General features: G+C 38.6%; 1 protein-coding gene across 1 annotated transcript in view; it reads right to left on the bottom strand.

The window, feature by feature from the left end:
• sxph (saxiphilin) overlaps nucleotides 1-18543 on the bottom strand; it is a 184933-nt gene that overhangs the window by 50105 nt on the left and 116285 nt on the right. The window contains exons 8-9 of the mRNA XM_069933630.1: nucleotides 12338-12495; nucleotides 4127-4313 (exon numbers count right to left, since the gene is read on the bottom strand). Of these exons, the coding sequence (XP_069789731.1) occupies nucleotides 4127-4313; nucleotides 12338-12495 (345 nt within the window). The remainder of the gene's footprint in view (nucleotides 1-4126; nucleotides 4314-12337; nucleotides 12496-18543) is intronic.

Genomic DNA, 18543 nt, shown 5'->3' on the forward strand with positions numbered 1-18543 from the left:
AGCTGTTAACTCACACTTTCAGGCTCTCCAAGTGCGAGCACGCTGCCCAACTGTTGCATATTGACGTCCTCATGAGCCACATACTCACTCTCAATGATGGTCACACCTCCTGCAGATCTTCCTGGAGATGGTGCCTGAGGATATCCGGCTGCTCATCGCAGAGGAAGACTTCGATGACCCCAGGAAGGTGGCTACCTGAGCAGACCTGCTATAGGCGGTGAAGAGGAACACCTTCGCTTTGCTCAAGCAGGTGACTACCGATTGACCATCCTGTAGACGACACTTTCTAAGTTCTAGTAATTTTCAATTCCAAAATATGTAATCTTCTAAGAAACATAAGCTTCGATATTCCGAATTACAATCTCATCACTCCAATAAACCAAACTTCGTAGTTGCAGCTTTATGTAGCCTTTAATTAGTTGATATAACTATTTTGCATAACTTCGCATCAAAATTTCCATAACTTGAGTAAACAAAGGATTCGGCTATATTTAAAGACAACAATATAAGATTATAAGATGAATGAACCTGATAAGAAACGATTAAGATGAATTCAAAGTATTTCGACTTTACATATCCGTCATGATTCTTCGAGGAATGAAAAGCAAGCTCCCAGTCTGCATGGATATTATGATATCCATAACTGGTAACACTAAAAAAAACAATTTTCCTTAAAAAGATAGTCATAAAATCAACAAAAATAAAAACACTCAAACGCCATGTCCCACCGGTGAGCAGTACTGTTTCTATCACCGACGGTGGGGTTCCGAGGCCCGTCATTGCCATTCCCCCTGCATGTTCCAAGGAAAGGCCCAGGCCAGCCGTCATTAATAGTTGTGATGACTAGCTAAATGCATGGCCTGCTACACATTCAAGACTTCCTGGTGGGCTGATGTTTCTTAGTGGACACTGGGGCACAATATAACACCATTCCCCCAACCAGCCTGAAGGCCCACTGTGGCAAAGTGGGGCGGCAAACAGCTCCAACATTCGAACATTCAGCACCTGCACCATTCCCCTACACCGGGGACTTGGAAGTTTACAGAGGCAGTTGTGCAACAACCATTACTGGGTGCAGATTTCCTGTGGGCCAACTCACTCCTGGTGGATATCAAGGGGTGCCAGTTGGTGCACGCCCAGACATTTCAGTCATTCTCACTCAAGGGCACTGTACTCACCAGCCCCCACGTGCACTCAGTGAGTACTGCCAACAACGAATTCGCTCGGGTCCAAGCAGAATTCTCCTCCATCACCACGCCTACTTCCATTTGATAGAACCCAAACATGGGGTGGGGCACCAAATCCAGGGCATGGCATCTCCCTCCTGAGAAATTCAGTCTAGCCAGGGTTGAGTTCAAAAAGATGGAGGAACTCGGCATTGTGCAGTGCTCCAATAGTCCTTGGACACAGTCCCCAATGCAGCAGGGGGTTGGAGGCCATGCAGAGACTACCAACGCCTCAACAGGCCACCATACAGGACAGATATTGTGTGCCCCGTATCCAAGACTTCACTGCTAACCTGCAAGGGGTATGGATATTCTTAAAGGTGGACCTCATCCGGAGTTATCACCAGATCCTGGTTCACCCCGAAGACATCCCAAAAATCGCCATCATAACCTCCTTTGGATTGTTTGAATTTCTCCACTCCTTCGGGTTAAAAACATGACTCAGATTTTCCAGAAACTGACGGATGCAAAGGGTAGGAATCTGCATTTTGCCTTCATCTACCTCGATGACATTTTAATCGCCAGCCACACCCACCGAGCACACCGCCCACTTAAACTCCAGACTGAGTGATTTCAGCCTAACCATCAACCCGGCCAAGTGCCAGTTTGGCCGAGAGATTATTGACTTCCTGGGCCAACATGGAGCCAGACCGTTACCCACTAAGGTAAATGCTAGTCGCTCTTTCCCCAGGCCATTGATCGTGAAGGGTCTAGAAGAGTTTGCAGATAATGGTCAACTTTTATCACCACTTCATACCTGCAGTGGCCTGCATCGTGAGCCCACTCTTTCCCCTCATGGCAGGACCCAGTAAAAACATACAATGGAACCAGGAGGCAACTGAGGCCCAACAGGCACCAAAAACACCCTAGCCAATGCCATCCTCCTCGTGCACCCACAGACAGAGGCCCTGACCGTCCTCACGACAGACCCCTCCAGCACAGTGGTCAGGGGTGTACTTCTTTGGCTTGGCTTCGCGGACGAAGATTTATGGAGGGGGTAAAAAGTCCACGTCAGCTGCAGGCTCGTTTGTGGCTGACAAGTCCGATGCGGGACAGGCAGACACGATTGCAGCGGTTGCAGGGGAAAATTGGTTGGTTGGGGTTGGGTGTTGGGTTTTTCCTCCTTTGCCTTTTGTCAGTGAGGTGGGCTCTGCGGTCTTCTTCAAAGGAGGTTGCTGCCCGCCAAACTGTGAGGCGCCAAGATGCACGGTTTGAGGCGTTATCAGCCCACTGGCGGTGGTCAATGTGGCAGGCACCAAGAGATTTCTTTAGGCAGTCCTTGTACCTTTTCTTTGGTGCACCTCTGTCACGGTGGCCAGTGGAGAGCTCGCCATATAATACGATCTTGGGAAGGCGATGGTCCTCCATTCAAATAAATGTTTAATAATAGTTTTGGTTAAACTCTTTCTAGAAGAAGCATTAACAAATGAGAAATAAAATATTCAAGAAATAATATTTCTCTATAGCCTTTAAGCTCCTTTTAAATGTATTTTTTTTCACAAGCCAACAAGTCAAAAAATAACAACTTGCTTCAATGACAAAAGGGTTTGTCTTTTAAAATGATGAACATATAGTCTGTCTCCCACCTGTCTTGAAAGGTCCTGTTTTCTGTCTTTCGTTTGGCCATTTTTCGTAAGGGGTTTATTACACGTGAGTTGGGCGACAGGTCGCAGATGCTAATGAAAGTAGAGAGAGGAGGTGGGGGCGATTAGCGGGCTGACGGGCCGGCGCCAACGCATTTGCAAAGCATTCTGGGATTTGTAGCATTAGCTGTGCATGCGCTATACTGGCGTGGCGGCCAGCGGGCCAGCACTAATACATATTTGATATGATCTTGTGGGCCAAATATAATTATATCACGGGCCAAATTTGGCCTGCAGGCCTGAGTTTGACATGTGTGACTTAGGGGAACCCATGATGACTACATTATCCCGACTACGCAAGCGCCTAGGCATTGTGGCCCCAGCTAAACCTAGACCCTACAGCCAACCCTGCACTTATGTCCCAAAGAACTTTACAGATTGTAAATACGTGTTTGTTCAGCGCTGGGCTCACCAGCCACCTCTACAGCAGCCTTACAAGGGCCATACCGTGTCCTCAGACACAACTGCTCCACCTGTATTTTGGACATTGGCAGCAGGGAAGAGATTTTCACACTCGCCCAGTGGAAAATGGCCTACATGGACTTTGACCAGCCCACTGCGCAGGGGTCGGCCTCCTAAAAAGTTCCCCGATCTGGGGAGAGGTGACACAGGATATGACAGGCAAAACATGTGGGCTGAAACACCCATTTCTATAGGCTGAAACTGGCCAATCACTGCCAGTGGATTACAGGGGGCTCAATTGGGGCCCGAGCATTGGAGGTAACCAGTTGGCAGCCGGCCCCACTCAAGCCATGCCTTGGTGGTGACGTGGCCGAGCTGACTATAAAAGGCAAAGCTGCCACTGAATAAACTCAGTGTTGAATACACTCTACTAGCGTGTGTGTCTTTCTTCTCCTGTGGATTCGAGCTACAGCATTAGGCCTATAACGGAGAGCTATAACCAAGCTGTAGCCATAGCGACCTTGTTACAGGGTTTCCAAACTTATGACCCATGGGGCTGAGGTAGAAGGAAATATAATTTTAAGTTTTAGACATACAACACGGTAACAGGCCCTTTCGGCCCATGAGTCCGTGCCACCCAATTAACCTATAACCCCTGTACGTTTCAAACAGTGGAAGGAATCCGGATCCACCGGGAAAGACCCACACAGACAAGGGGAGAACGTACAAACTCCTTACAGACACCGCAGGATTCGAACCCTGGTCCCATTTGCTGGTGTTGTAACAGTGTTGCAGTGGGGGTGGAAGGGCCTCGTCTCTGCATTTGTATTGCTCTGTGTGGAATGATAGAGTTACCTTGATGACCCAATCCCTTCAGGAGGGCGACATAGTCTAAGCCCAGCACTTGGCTGACATCTGTGTTGTCTGGAAGAAGCAGCAGCTTCATAGTGGCGTCCCGAAACATTAGGTTCTTCCTCTTGAAAGCTGTGGAGTTGAACAACTGGAATCGCTGCCGATGCTTCCCGTTCCTTCCGAAGAGATGCTGCAGTGGATATTGAGATGTTAGCCAACACACCATTGTCCTGTGCTCCTGATATCAGCACTAGTATGCTCCCCTGACCCACGGGAGATTGGAGAAGATGAGGCTTCACAGCAGGAAAGGCTCAAGGTAAATTAGTAGAAGTGACAGGGAGGTAAGTGGAAGGAATTCTTTCCACAAAGCCAACGTTGTAAACAGGAAGTAATTGGAAAAGCAGCCGGGAAGATTTATTTCATGCAGAGAATGACTGTCTGCATGGACACCACAGATTTAGTGGTTGTTGCTGCTTCCTCACAGCTCCACCAATCAGAGTTTGATCCTGACCTCAGGAACTGAACGTGCGGAGTTTGCACATTCTCCCTGCAATTGCCCAGATGCTCCGGTTTCCTCCACATCCCACAGATGCCAGTTGAGAATCACTGCTCTCGACCCAATTGTTACTGAAATATTTTGCTTGAAAGAAATTCATTGGCCCATTTCCTTTGGAGATATGAAACGGTGAACATAACTAGTCAATTAGGGATGATTAAAATGGTGGTTTTCCAACTTTTTCTTTCCACTCACATACCACCTTAAGCAATCCCTTATAATCACAGAGCACTGATGGCACAGGGATTGCTTAAGGTGGTATGTGAGTGGGAATGAAAAGTTTTGAAAACCACTGATCTAAATCCTTCCCTACCTCTCATTCAGAGCCCTCAATTTTTCTTATATCCACATGCTCATCTCAGAGCCTTTTAAATGTCCCTATTGTTCCAGCCTCCACCACTCCCCACGCAATCCATTCCAGGCACCCACTGCTCTCTGTCTAAATAAACTTACCTCTGACATGTTCCCTAAACTATCCTCCTCTCACCTTAAACAGATATCCTCTAGTATTTGCTATTGTTATCCTGGGAAAAAAGGGGTTGCCTGTCCACCCTCAGCCCCTCATAATCCTATACATCTCTAAGTCATCGCTCATCCCTCATTGCTCTGGAGGAAAGCCCCAGCTCTGCAACACGACCACAACTCCCTCCCTCTCCAAGTTCCTCAGGAGCCCCGGGGAGTGCAACTTTACATCGGAATCAGGTGGACAGCGTACTGACAGCAGCAGAGAGCAGTAAGTGGTGGAGAAAATGTGGTTGAATGATATTTTGAGAATTAAGGGGAGGTGGGCCAGTGAAGTTTAGTGAGGGGACTCTCCTCCTCCCCCTCCCCCTCAGGCAGCTGAAGGAACAGGCAGAAATGCTGGAGCGATGGAAACCGGGAAACCAGGAATACCCAGGACAGGTGAGGCAGGTGAAGGACTGATAGTTGGAGGCAATCCACTGGCTTCACTAGGGAGGGTGCAGACGGCATTGGGTGACACCATCATAGGAGGTAACACCAAAATGACTGTCTGTAAAATTTTTGTGCAGTGTTTCAACAGAAATTGATTATTTTTTATAAAAATATCCCTGTAAGTTATAACAACAAAAACATTGTTTTGAAGCCCATCTTACATGTATCAATACACCTACAAGGCTAAAACTCAATGCTAATTTCCTTTTTGAACCTTCTAATGCACTCTGTCCGGGCAGAGCTGCCATTATTTCCCAATTCCAACGACGCTTCAAATCATGTGGTCTCATCTGCAGGCGCTACAACCACGCGCTGGGGTTTTCGATGCTGCTGGTGTTTTTATAGTCGCTGCTTCTATCAAATTTTCAGGTATTTCAGCTACAATATTGTGGTCATTAGAATTTGTGAAACTTGAGCAATAACTTCTTTGAGAATGAAGAGGTAATTAAAGGAAAAGAAGGAGAAAATCAAAAAAGGTTCCTAATGTAACTAATAATGTTGTAATTCGATGTAGAAGGACTTCACAAAAGAATTTTGTTGTTAGTATTCATATAATATTCATATGCTATTGTTATTTAAAGGTGTAATTTTAATTTTGCTAGTTGTTTATCTCACTACTATTGCCATTACCTTCAGTGATCTACGGGAATCACTATTGATGAGTAACATTTAGTACAAAAAACATTTAAGGATTCTGTATAGTCTAGTATGGGAGGGGGGAGTTGTGGGGAGGGTGGGGGTGGGTTACACCAGGAGTTACTGCACTGGGTGACACCAACCCTGGTGACACCACTAAGGCAATCACAGACATGGGGGTGGGTGCGGAGAGGGATGTATGAAAGGAACAGAATATTGAAGGTGGGTGGGAGCTGGTCACAGGAGAAAGGGTTCAATACAGGGATCTGGGGGCAATGCACTTCAGCAGGAGGTCAGTGGAACATGGATTGGAAGAGCAGTGAAGAAAGACCCATCACACCAAGGCCCACTCCCTCCTCCCATTGGGGAGAAAGCTTAAGTATGTAAAAGCACGCATCAGGAGGCTTCAAGCTTTCTTCTCTGCAGACATCAGGCTCCTGAATGAACCCTTGCTGCCCTTGCTTGATTTTCCTTTTCCTCCAGATTCCTGAACAATCCTGTGCCCTGCAATCTGAATGTTAGAGGCAACCTGTCAGCCTACTTGCAGAAGAATTCTCACTGTATTAGCTATTTTGTGACAAATTCACACCACTAGATTGTTGACCAAGAGAAGACAGATCAGTCACACAGGTTAGTAAACACCACATGTCCTGTTGCTTAGTAGTGGGTAGACAGCTGGGTCAAGCAATTCCTTACAGCAGATTACAGGTGCTCCCCCTACTCACGATGGTCCGACATGATTTTGCAAAGTTACTATGGTCTGAATCTGCAGTTTCAATTTTGAATTCCAATCTGTTCGCGAACTTGCGATATGCAGGATGCTACTCCCTCTCAATGCTGGGCAATGGCAGCATTGCGAGAGTTTCATACAGCATGCTCTCTCACAGTGCTGACTCAACCATGGTCGCAGTTCAATGCTTCTTCATGGCCAGTGTGCTTTTGGCTGTGTACATTAATGGGTTTTTCCCCCAGTATGGAACAAAAGTATTCAAAATTTAATTATAAAAAATGATAGATGGGGGCATGGCATGATGGTTTAGGAAGATGTGGCAAAATTAATTAATGCTGGACTTTTTAAAAACCTTTTAAAATGCTGAACAGTTCTAAAATTCTTCTAAAGGTCTGAAAAGATGGCTGCAAAAAAAATCTAAAACAGACTGCAAAAAAAATGGCTATAACTAAAGTTACAGTGATGGAAGAAACTGGGCCGACCTTGAAAGCTCAGCCTCCGATCCCAATTCCTCTCCAGCCACGATCTGCTAAGCCTTCTCAGGTAAGGATTCAGTCTCCAGTGGCACCTTCGTGGGGAGCTGGAGAAGATGGCACTGGAGCATGAAAAAAGACTACAGCAGTGACTGTTGAATCAACGCACATGCGTGGAGCATCGCGCATGGACACTGAGGAAGTGATCGATAATGGAGCCTGCGGGCCCGACCTCAACTATGGTAGCAGGTCAAACAAGGGCCAAGCAGTGAGCCTGCATACAATTTCAACCACTGGCTACATCTACAGAAGATGACTAAGAAGAGGTAGGAATGGAAGAGGAAAGTCTTGTGCCACAATCACAGGGAGAGGAATCAGAAGATGAAGGAGGAGCCTTCTTCTATGCAGATTTAAGTAATGGAATTGTTAAAAGAAGAAAAGAATTTAATCCAGCAAAGTCAGTTTTGTGGAAGAAGGGATATAGGTTTGCTTTCCGATACCCAGCAGTTTTTTTTTTAAAGTGTTTTATTGACAATATCAAGCACAATTCTTTGCAAATGAATCTGAAGCTTTGGAATTTGCTAATTCACTGGCTAATAATAAGCAGAAAGGAAGTCAACGTTATTCATCTCAACAAATGGAAGGTGATTGAGAAAAATTGAAGGGAGAGATTTTAACAGGAAGACTGAGGTTCAAGTCTAAATCAATGATGATCAATTTAATAGAGACCTTGAAGAAGCTTATCATACTTGATTGACTGATTGAAATTAAATTTTGACATTCTGTCTTGGAGAGGCAGTTTCTCTTTTTCTGTTTTCCTCTTCCAAGGCCTCATGTCACTTCTCTTAATTAAGGGAGTTAGTTCTGACCTAATCAGCACTTTGTTTTTTTTTCTTTTTTCCTTTTATTATTTTATTATTTGGGGTTTCTTACTTTCTATCTTTGGAGATGTTGTATGTTTTGAAGGTTGGGTGTGGAGACACGACGTGCCGGGGTGGAGAAGGAGTTGAGTATTTTTCAAATTATATTATGGCAGCACATGGTTTGAGTTTTGTAACGTTTAATGTGAATGGGTTTGATAACCTAATTAAAAGGAAGAGAGTTTTAGCTCATATTAAAAAGTTGAAAGTAGATATGGTTGTCCTGCAGGAAACTCATTTAACTAAGAACAAAGTTAAAAAAAAGAATGGGCTGGTCAAATTATAGCTTCGTCTTTCAACTCTAAAGCATGAAGAGTGGCTATTTTAATTATTAAAAATTGCCATTTAAATTACAATTAACAGTTATTGACCCTGTTGGTAGATTAGTTTTGGTAAATTGTCAAATTTATTCAGAATCCTGGATTTTTATGAATGTATATATGCCTAATACAGATGATGAAAAATTTATTCAAGATGTTTTCTTAATTTGGTAGAAGCAAATGGAAATATAATAATTGGTGGAGATATTAATTGTTGTTAAGATCCAATTTTAGATAAATCTACAAAGTCTTTAATGAAAATAAAAAATGCTAAAAGAATTTTGATGTTAATGAAAGATTTAAAATTGGTGGATATTTGGAGGTAATTGAATCCTAGAGAGAGATTATTCATTTTATTCTTATCAATTTGATTATTATTCTAGAATAGATTTCTTTTTTATTTTGATTCATTTACAAGGGAGAATTAAACATGTACAATATAAATATAACCTAGAATTGTATCAGATCACTCACCCTTATTGATGTCATGTTTTTCTGATAAAATTGATTTGATTTATAGATGGAGATTTAATTCTTCATTATTAAAAAATGTAGAATTTTGTGACTTCACGAGGAATCAAATACAGATATATTTAGATACAAATAACTCAATATAGACACATAGGACCAAGAAATTAATTGATAGAACTAAACAAAAAATATTATGTATTAGGAGAACAAGCACATAAGGTATTAGCTTGGAAATTGCAAATGGAGCAAGCATCAAGGACTATTAACGCTGTCAAAAATAATTAAAAAGTTACTTATAAACCACAGGGTATAAATTATTCTTTTAAAGAGTATTATACCAAGTTATATACATCTCAATCATTAAATAATGAAGGAGAAATTAATGATTTTTTAAAGAAGCTTCAACTTCCATCTTTGAATTACTAAGCTCTAAAGGATTTAAATTCTCAGTTTATGTTGAAAGAAGTTATCTATGCAAAATGGTAAATCTCCAGGTGAGGATGGTTTTACATCTGAATTTTATATAAAAACATAAGATTTATGAATGCCTTTATTAATGGAAGTATTAAGGCAAGTGACCGAAACTTGTTAATTACCAGAATCTTTTTCAAATGCTGTAATAATAGTAATACCTAAGAAAGATAAATATTTATTAAAAGTGGAGTCTTATAGACTTATATCATTATTAAATGTGGATTATAAGATTGTTGCCAAAGTTTTGGCTAATACATTGAATGAATATTTACCTGAGCTGGTTCATTGAGATCAATTGGGATTTGTTTAAAAAAAGATATTCTGCTGATAATATAGCTAAATTAATTATTTGTTTTAGCAATTGAATCATTAGCATAATCAATAAGGCAAGATTTTAGTATTAAAGGAATTAAAGTTAATAAAGAAGAATATAAGATTATATAAGAATATAATATAAGATGCAGATGATGTATTGATTTATATAACAGATCCTGAAAATTCTTTAATTTCTTTATATAAAAAGTTACAAGGCTATGAAGGAATATCTGGCTACAAAATTAATTGGGATAAAAGTGAAGTTATGCCATTAGTTGAAGGAGATTACGATCGATGTAAACAAATAGCTCAATTTAAGTGGACAGAAAATCCAATTAAATATTTAGGTATTAGAATTGATAGAAGTGTAGATAATTTGTATAAGTTAAAATAGACACTGTTATTTAATAAAATTAAAGATAATTAAAATAGATGGAATGACTTACCTATTACTTTAATAGGTATAATGAACTGTATTAAAATGAATATTTTTCAAAGGATTAAATTTTTTTCAATCTATTCCTTGTTCAATACCTCATTTTTTTAAAAAAAAGATCTTAATTCAATTGTAAGGAAATTTTTATGGAAAGAGAAAATGAATAGGGCATCTTTGGAGAAATTAACTTGGAAATTTACTTACAACTTCCACGTTATCAGAATTATTATAAAGCTGCACAACTGAAGTTTATTAATGGAATGTTTGATTTAAATAAACCTTCAATTTGGGCAAGTATAGATTTAGATGAAATTTATGTCAGAATTTATTTATAAATGAAATTCAAAATTGCTAATCAGTAGAGACCCACCAATATTGAAGCATTTAATTGAAATATGGAATAAAATTGATTATGAGATAGGTGGAAAAGGAAAGATTTCAGCGAAAATGCCTTTATATCAAAATATATTTTTTGCTTTCACTGTCAATAATCAGTTGTTGAAGACATGGAATCAATTGGGGGAATTTCAAAAGTTGAAGATAGTTTTGAAGAAGGGAAGGTTGTATATTTTAATCAGATGAAGGAAACTTTGCAAGTTCCTATCAGGTAAAAACCTTTTTATTGGAAAAATTAGGCCACAGTTTAAGATTACCTAGAGAATCTGCTTTGGAGTTATTACTAAAGAAGAAACAAATATGTTTATTACTGAAATGTTGAAGTTATTACAAAATAAAATGTCAGTCAAATGTTCATAAATAAAGATTAAAATGGGAATCTGACATAAACAGGAAGATAGATAAAAATGTTTGGAGAAATTTATGTAAAGATAGTATGACTAAGGTTATAAATGTAAGATATAGATTAGTACAATATAATTTTCTACATCAATTATATTTAACCCCTCAAAAATTCAAGAAATTTAATTTCCTCAAATCTGTAGTTTTAAATGTGGTGAAGAAATAGGCACTTTTTTTTACATTTGATTTGGACCTGTTCCAAAGTTAAGACATTTTGGATACAAGTTAAATTATTTTTGGAAAAATTATTAAAAGTGAGTCTTTTGTTTGATCCATTGTTGTTTTTATTCGGGGACATTAAGTCGATTGCCTTAGGATTAAGATTGACTATGTATCAAATTGAATTTCTACACTTAGCTTTGGCTGTTTCTAAAAAAAATGTATGGCCATTATTTGGAAATCTGATTTCATTTTAGGAATGCAAAGATGGCATATTGAAATAAAATCCTGTATTCCTCTTGAAAAGATAATGTATAATTTGAGGGATAAATACCATTTTTTTGTAAATGTATGGAGCCCAGACCTAAAAATCCTTGGTTTGAAGATTTAATCTGTCAATCCATTCCACTGGGTGTCTCATTTAACATAGCTAAATAGTTGAATGTTTTTTTAAGTAAATGTCTCCTTTCTTATTTCTTCGTAGGTAGAAGGGGGAGGAGGGTGGATGTTAGTGGAGAGGAAGAATGAGGGTTTATTTAATTATATTCTCTTTGTATGAATATATTATAATTGATGTTATCCAATTAAAAATTGTAAATAAAACATTAAAAAATTGCAGATGCGATATTCTTTCATGACATATGATTTTTTTGGACTTGCGATGGTTTACCAGAACGTAACCCTATCTTACATTGAGGAGCACCTGTAGTATGCCTTGCTCAAGGAGTCATAGATCAGAAAACCAAAGAACATTTTTTTTGAAAAGCTGCAGACGCTAGACATCTGCAATAAAACAGCAAGTGCCAGACTTCATTAGCAGGTCAGGTAGCCTATGTAGGGAGGGAAACAGAGTTAACATTTCAGATTGAAGGCTTAGGTTGGCTCTGTTTCTCTTCCTGTCTAGGAAGCCAGGCCCACTGAATGTTTCCAGCATTTTCCATCTTTATTCTAAGAAGTGCAAAGTCATGGCACCTGAGCCGCAGTGAGGAATTTCCGGGCAACCTTTCTGTAGTTGTGTCTGGTCACAACAGCGTTTCCAGGCCCGTAGCCAAGATGACATCTTCTGAAGTGCGCAAGGCTGGCCTGGGTTCCATCCGGGCACAGCAGTCTGTATCTGGCAGCTTCGGCTGCTGAGGGAAACAAGGAGGAAACTCCTGGTTAGGACTGGGAAGGCACGTACGAGATGTTAATGAGATAAGTGAGTACGGTGGGCAAAGGCATCTTTATGCTGGAAAAGGGTGTTACTGGGACCGGAGGGCTTGACTTGTAAGGAGAGGATGGGGATTCTCTCCCAAGAACAAAGGATGCAGAGGGGAGAATTAGTCAAGGGTTATTAAATCCATAAGGCATTGGAACAGAATGAGGCCAGTTGGCCCATCGAATCTGCCCACCATTCCATCATGGCTGATACAATCCTTTCTAATCCCATTGTCCTGTCTTCTTTTCCATAACACTTGACTCCATTCCTGATCAAGAACCCATTAACCTCAGTTAAAAATATACATGAGGACATGGCCTCCACAGTGACAATGAATTCCATTCACTAGGTAAAGATATTGCTCCTCACATCAGTTCTGAATAGACATTTTTGTACATTGAGGGTGCCTCCCACCGCAGTCCAAAGGCATCACTAGGGATGATGTCACCAAATGTGGTAACTCATGGTGTCAGCGCCAACCCTTCCCCCTACCCCCATGGACCTACTGCTGTACCAGACAGAACCCTCAGTAATGTTTTTTGTACTAAATGTTACTCGTAAATCGTAATTCTTGTTAATTAGAGTGTAACAGTAATTCTTTTCTCTTTGGCTTGGCTTCGCGGACGAAGATTTATGGAGGGGTAATGTCCATGTCAGCTGCAGGCTCGTTTGTGGCTGACAAGTCCGATGCAGGACAGGCCGACACGGTTGCAGCGGTTGCAGGGGAATATTGGTTGGTTGGGGTTGGGTGTTGGGTTTTTCCTCCTTTGTCTTTTGTCAGTGAGGTGGGCTCTGCGGTCTTCTTCTAAGGAGGTTGCTGCCCGCCAAACTGTGAGGCGCCAAGATGCACAGTTTGAGGCAATATCAGCCCACTGGCGGTGGTCAATGTGGCAGGCACCAAGAAATTTCTTTAGGCAGTCCTTGTACCTCTTCTTTGGTGCCCCTCTGTCACAGTGGCCAGTGGAGAGCTCGCCATATAACACGATCTTGGGAAGGTGATGGTCCTCCATTCTGGAGATGTGACCTACCCAGCGCAGTTGGATCTTCAGCAGCGTGGATTCGATGCTGTCGGCCTCTGCCATCTCGAGTACTTCAATGTTAGGGATGAAGTCGCTCCAATGAATGTTGAGGATGGAGCGGAGACAATGCTGGTGGAAGCGTTCTAGGAGCTGTAGGTGATGCCGGTAGAGGACCCATGATTCAGAGCCGAACAGGAGTGTGGGTATGACGCTAATCTTTGTGAGGTTTTTCAGTTGGTTGTTTTTCCAGACTCTTTTGTGTAGTCTTCCAAAGGCGCTATTTGCCTTGGCGAGTCTGTTGTCTATCTCGTTGTCGATCCTTGCATCCGATGAAATGGTGCAGCCGAGATAGGTAAACTGGTTGACCGTTTTGAGTGCCCGATGGAGATGTGGGGGAGCTGGTAGTCATGGTGGGGAGCTGGCTGATGGAGGACCTCAGTTTTCTTCAGGCTGACTTCCAGGCCAAACATTTTGGCAGTTTCCACAAAACAGGTCATCAAACGTTGAAGAGCAATGGGCAACTAAAGCGGCATTGTCTGCAAAGAGTAGTTCACGGATAAGTTGCTCTTGTGCCTTGGAGTGAGCTTGCAGGAGCCTCAGATTGAAGAGACTGCCATCCGTGCGGTACCGGATGTAAACAGCATCTTCATGAGATAAACAACGAGCAAAATTAAAATTACACCTTTAAATTACCACATCATACGCACAGCCTAAATGTATTTACATCGTTTCATGTTTTCAAAATGAAAATTCAATAAGAAAACAATAGAATTCAAAATAAAAACATTTAAGAACTAAATCCAAATTATGATTTTGATTATTTTCTCCTTATTTTACTTTAATTACCACTTCATTCTCAAAAAAAGTTATTGATATCAGTTTACAAATTCTAATGACCATAATATTGTAGTTAAAACAGTAGAACATTTGACAAAAGCAGCGACTATTAAAACACCAGCAGCAACGAAAACACCAGCGTGTGGTTGTAGCGCGTGCAGATGAGACCACATGATTTGAAGCATTGTAATTGGGGAATAATGACAGCTCTGTCCAGATGAAGTGCATTAGAAGGTTCAAAAAGGAAAGTAGCCTTGAGTTTTAGCCTTGTAGGGATATTGATACATGTAAACTGGGCTTCAAAATAATTTTATTATAAATTACAATAAAAATCTTTAAAAGAATTAGTTGTATCTTGAGGTTTAAGTAATTTTTAAATTTCTTTTAATAGTATTAATAGTCCTTTTTTAAAAAAAATATTTTTGCACTGTCTTAACAACATCCACAAATGATCATCAATACTTAGTGACATTTTTCTTTACCCCCACTTCATCACTCCACTTCCCCACCCTCATCAAAAAAAATCAATAAATGATAAAACACAAAACAAAGAAATAACCAAAAAAAGAAAAAAGTCATATCGTCCACTTTCACGTATTTAAATCTTATTGTGCTCATAATTATGATGTTTTACGAGATGGAGGTTTGTGGTCGGCATTGTCCGACATATTTTATGTATGGTTCCAAAATTTGTTCAAATAATGTACACTTGGTCTTTCAGATTGTATGTAATTTTTTTCTAATGGAGTACACTTGTTTATTTCTGTATACTACTGTTGTATTTTAGGTTTGTTTCCAATTTCCAGGTTGTCATAATACATTTTTTGGCTACTGCTACTGCTATCATAATAAATTTTATTTGGGCCTTGTCTAATTTTAGTCCTAATTTTTTGTCTTTTATATTATTTAACAGAAATTTTTTTGGATCTTTTCGTATATTATCTTTTGTGATTTTGTGATTTTCTTTAGATCTTCCCAGAATGGTTTTACTTTTGAGCATGTCCAAATTGCATGTAATGTTGATCCATTCTCTTGTTTGCAATAAAAACATCTATTTGATGCTGTTGGGTACCACTCTTTTAATTTCTGAGGGGTAAATATAGAATCTGTGTCGCCAGTTATATTGAATCATACATCATCTACTCTTTATCGGGTTCCTATACATAACTTCTCCCGTTTCATTCTTTATCTCTGTGTTTAAATCTTTTTTCCAACTTTGTTTCAGTTTATACTTTATTTAATCTTCTTTATATTTCAATTTGATGTACATGTTTGTAATAATTTTTTAAATTATCATTGTGTCTGTGATTAAATATTCATTGTTGCTACTTTCTGGTATCTCAAGCTATTTCCCAATATATCTTTTAGATAAGTTTTCAATTGGCAATATGTAAATATTGTACTTTGTGATATTCCATATTTATCTTTTAATTGCTCAAATGTTAATAAATTATTTCCCAAAGAGCAATCTTCTATTTTCTTGATTCCTTTTCTATCCCATCCCTTGAAAAATAAATTGTCTATTGTAAAGGGAATTAATGGGTTTTGTGTTAATATCATTTTTGGTATTTGATAATTTATCTTTTTTTCTTCCAGGTGTATTCTTTTCCATAATTTAAGTATGTTATTTAGTACTGGTGAATTGTTAAATTGCACCAATTTTTCATCCCATTTATAAAGTATGTGTTCTGGGATATTTTCTCCCAATTTGTCTAATTCTTTTTTAGTCCAGTCCGGTTTTTCTTCTCTCCGATAAAAATCTGATAAGGACCTTAATTGTGCTGCCCTGTAGTAATTTTTGAAGTTTGGTAGCTGTAACCCTCCTTGTTTGTAACTCCATTTTAATTTTATAGCACTATTCTTGATTTCTTACCTTTCCATAAAAATTTCCTTACTATTTTCTTCAGTTTTGCAAAAGATTTCTCTGTCGGGGAATTGGTAATGTTTGGAATAGATATTGTACTCATGGGAACACATTCATCTTAGTACAATTTACTCTTCCAATTAAAGTTAACGGGAGTTCTTTCCAATTCTCTAAATTTTCCTGTATTTTTTAAATTAATGGTTCATAATTTAATTCTTATAAATGTTTTAGGTTGTTATCTATTTTGATACCAAGGTAATGTATTACTTGTGATTGCCATTTGAAAAGGGCATCTTTTAAAATTCTGAATAATTAATTTTGTTTATTGGTATCACTTCACTTTTTTTGGTTTTAATCTTATACCCTGATATCTCTCCATATTCTTTCAGTTTTACGATGTAGTTTTTTTAATTGACTTATCTGGTTCTGTTAAATATACTATGATGTCATCTGCAAATAGGCTGATTTTATATTCTCTTTTATTTTTATTCCTTTTATCATAGTTTCCTTCCTTTCCAACTCCACTGGTGATTCAATAACCAAAGCAGTGAAGGGGATAATGGGCATCCCTGTCTTGTTGACCTGCTTAATTTAAAGTGATCTGATACCTATCCATTTATTACTACCTTTGCAAATGGTCCATTATATAATGGTCTAATGTAGTTAATAAATTTTTTCGGTAGTTTAAATTTTTGTAACACTTTAAACAAATAGTTCTACTCTACCCTATCAAAGGCTTTCTCTGGATCTAATGTAACAGCTACCACTGGAATTTTATTTATTTGTGCTGCATGTATTAAATTGATAAGTTTACAAACATTATCAGCTGCCTGTCTTTTTTTTTTAAAACAAATCCAGTTTGGTCCTGCCTTACTAGTTTCAGTACACAGTCATTCAGCCTGTTTGCTAATAATTTTGTTTTTAAGTTTATAATCTATATTCAATAATGCTATCAGTCTGTATGAAGATGGCAATAGCAGGTCTTTTCCCTCTTTTGGGATTACTGTAATTGTTGCTGTTTTGCATGATTCTGGAAAGTTTTGTGTCTCTTCTACTTGATTTATTACTTCTAGGAGGGGAGGGATTAATAGATCCTTAAAAACTTTATAAAACTCTATCAGAAATCCATCTTCACCAGGTGTTTTATTGGTTGGTAGTTTTATTAATATATCTCGTACTTCTTCAGTCTTAAAAAGTTCTGTCAATTTATTTTGTTCTTTTATTTGTAGATGTACTAGTTCAATGTTAGATAAAAATTCATCAATTTTGTCATTTTTTTCTTTATTTTCAGTTTGGTATAATTGTTTATAGAATCTTTTAAAATTTTCATTAATCTCCAAAGGATTATAAGTGATCTGGTTATCATCTTTTCTTGTTGCTGGAATGGTTCTTTTAGCTTGTTCGGTTTTAAATTACCAGGCCAATAATTAGCATGTTTTCTCTCCCAGTTCATAATATTTTTGATTTGTTTTTATTATATTTTTCTCTACTTTATATGATTATAATGCTTCATATTTTAATTTTTTTCTCTGTCAGTTCTCTCTTTTTCTCTGTATCTTCTCTTTCTGCTAATTCCTTTTTCCATGATTGTTATCTCCTTTTCCAACTGTTCTACTTCCCAATTATATTCCTTTTTAATTTTAGACATATAACTAATTATTTGTCCTCTAATAAAGGCCTTCATTGCATCCCATAAATTGAATTTATCTTTTACTGATTCCAGATTTATCTCGAAGTATATTTTAATTTGTTGTTCAATACATTCTTTGAAATCTTGTCTTTTTAAAAGTGTAGGATTTAGTCTCCATCTATAGGTCTTTGGTGGGGCATCCTCTAATTCAATTGTTAATAACAGGGGAAAGTGATCTGATAACCTTGGTTTATATTTGTTTTTTTTTTAAACTCTTCCTTGGTTCTGTGCTGATAACAAAAACATGTCAATTCTTGAATAGGTCTTATGTCTATTTGAGTAGTGTGCATATTCTCTCTCTTTTTGGAGTTGCTTCCTCCATCTATCGATTTTATCCTCCATTGCTTTTGGTGTAAATTTAATTACTTTATTTTTATTGTTAATTGTCTTCCCAGTTTTCTCCATCATTGGGTCCAAGTTGAAGTTGAAATCCCCTCCAAGAATGATATGTCCCTGTGTATCTGCTATCTTTAGGAAGATGCTTTGCATAAATTGTTGGTTTTCTTTGTTAGGTCCATAGATGTTTAGAAAATTCCAAAATTCAAAATAAATCTGGCACTTTTTCATTAC

This window comes from Narcine bancroftii, chromosome 4 (assembly GCF_036971445.1).
Source record: "Narcine bancroftii isolate sNarBan1 chromosome 4, sNarBan1.hap1, whole genome shotgun sequence".
Lineage (NCBI taxonomy): Eukaryota > Metazoa > Chordata > Chondrichthyes > Torpediniformes > Narcinidae > Narcine > Narcine bancroftii.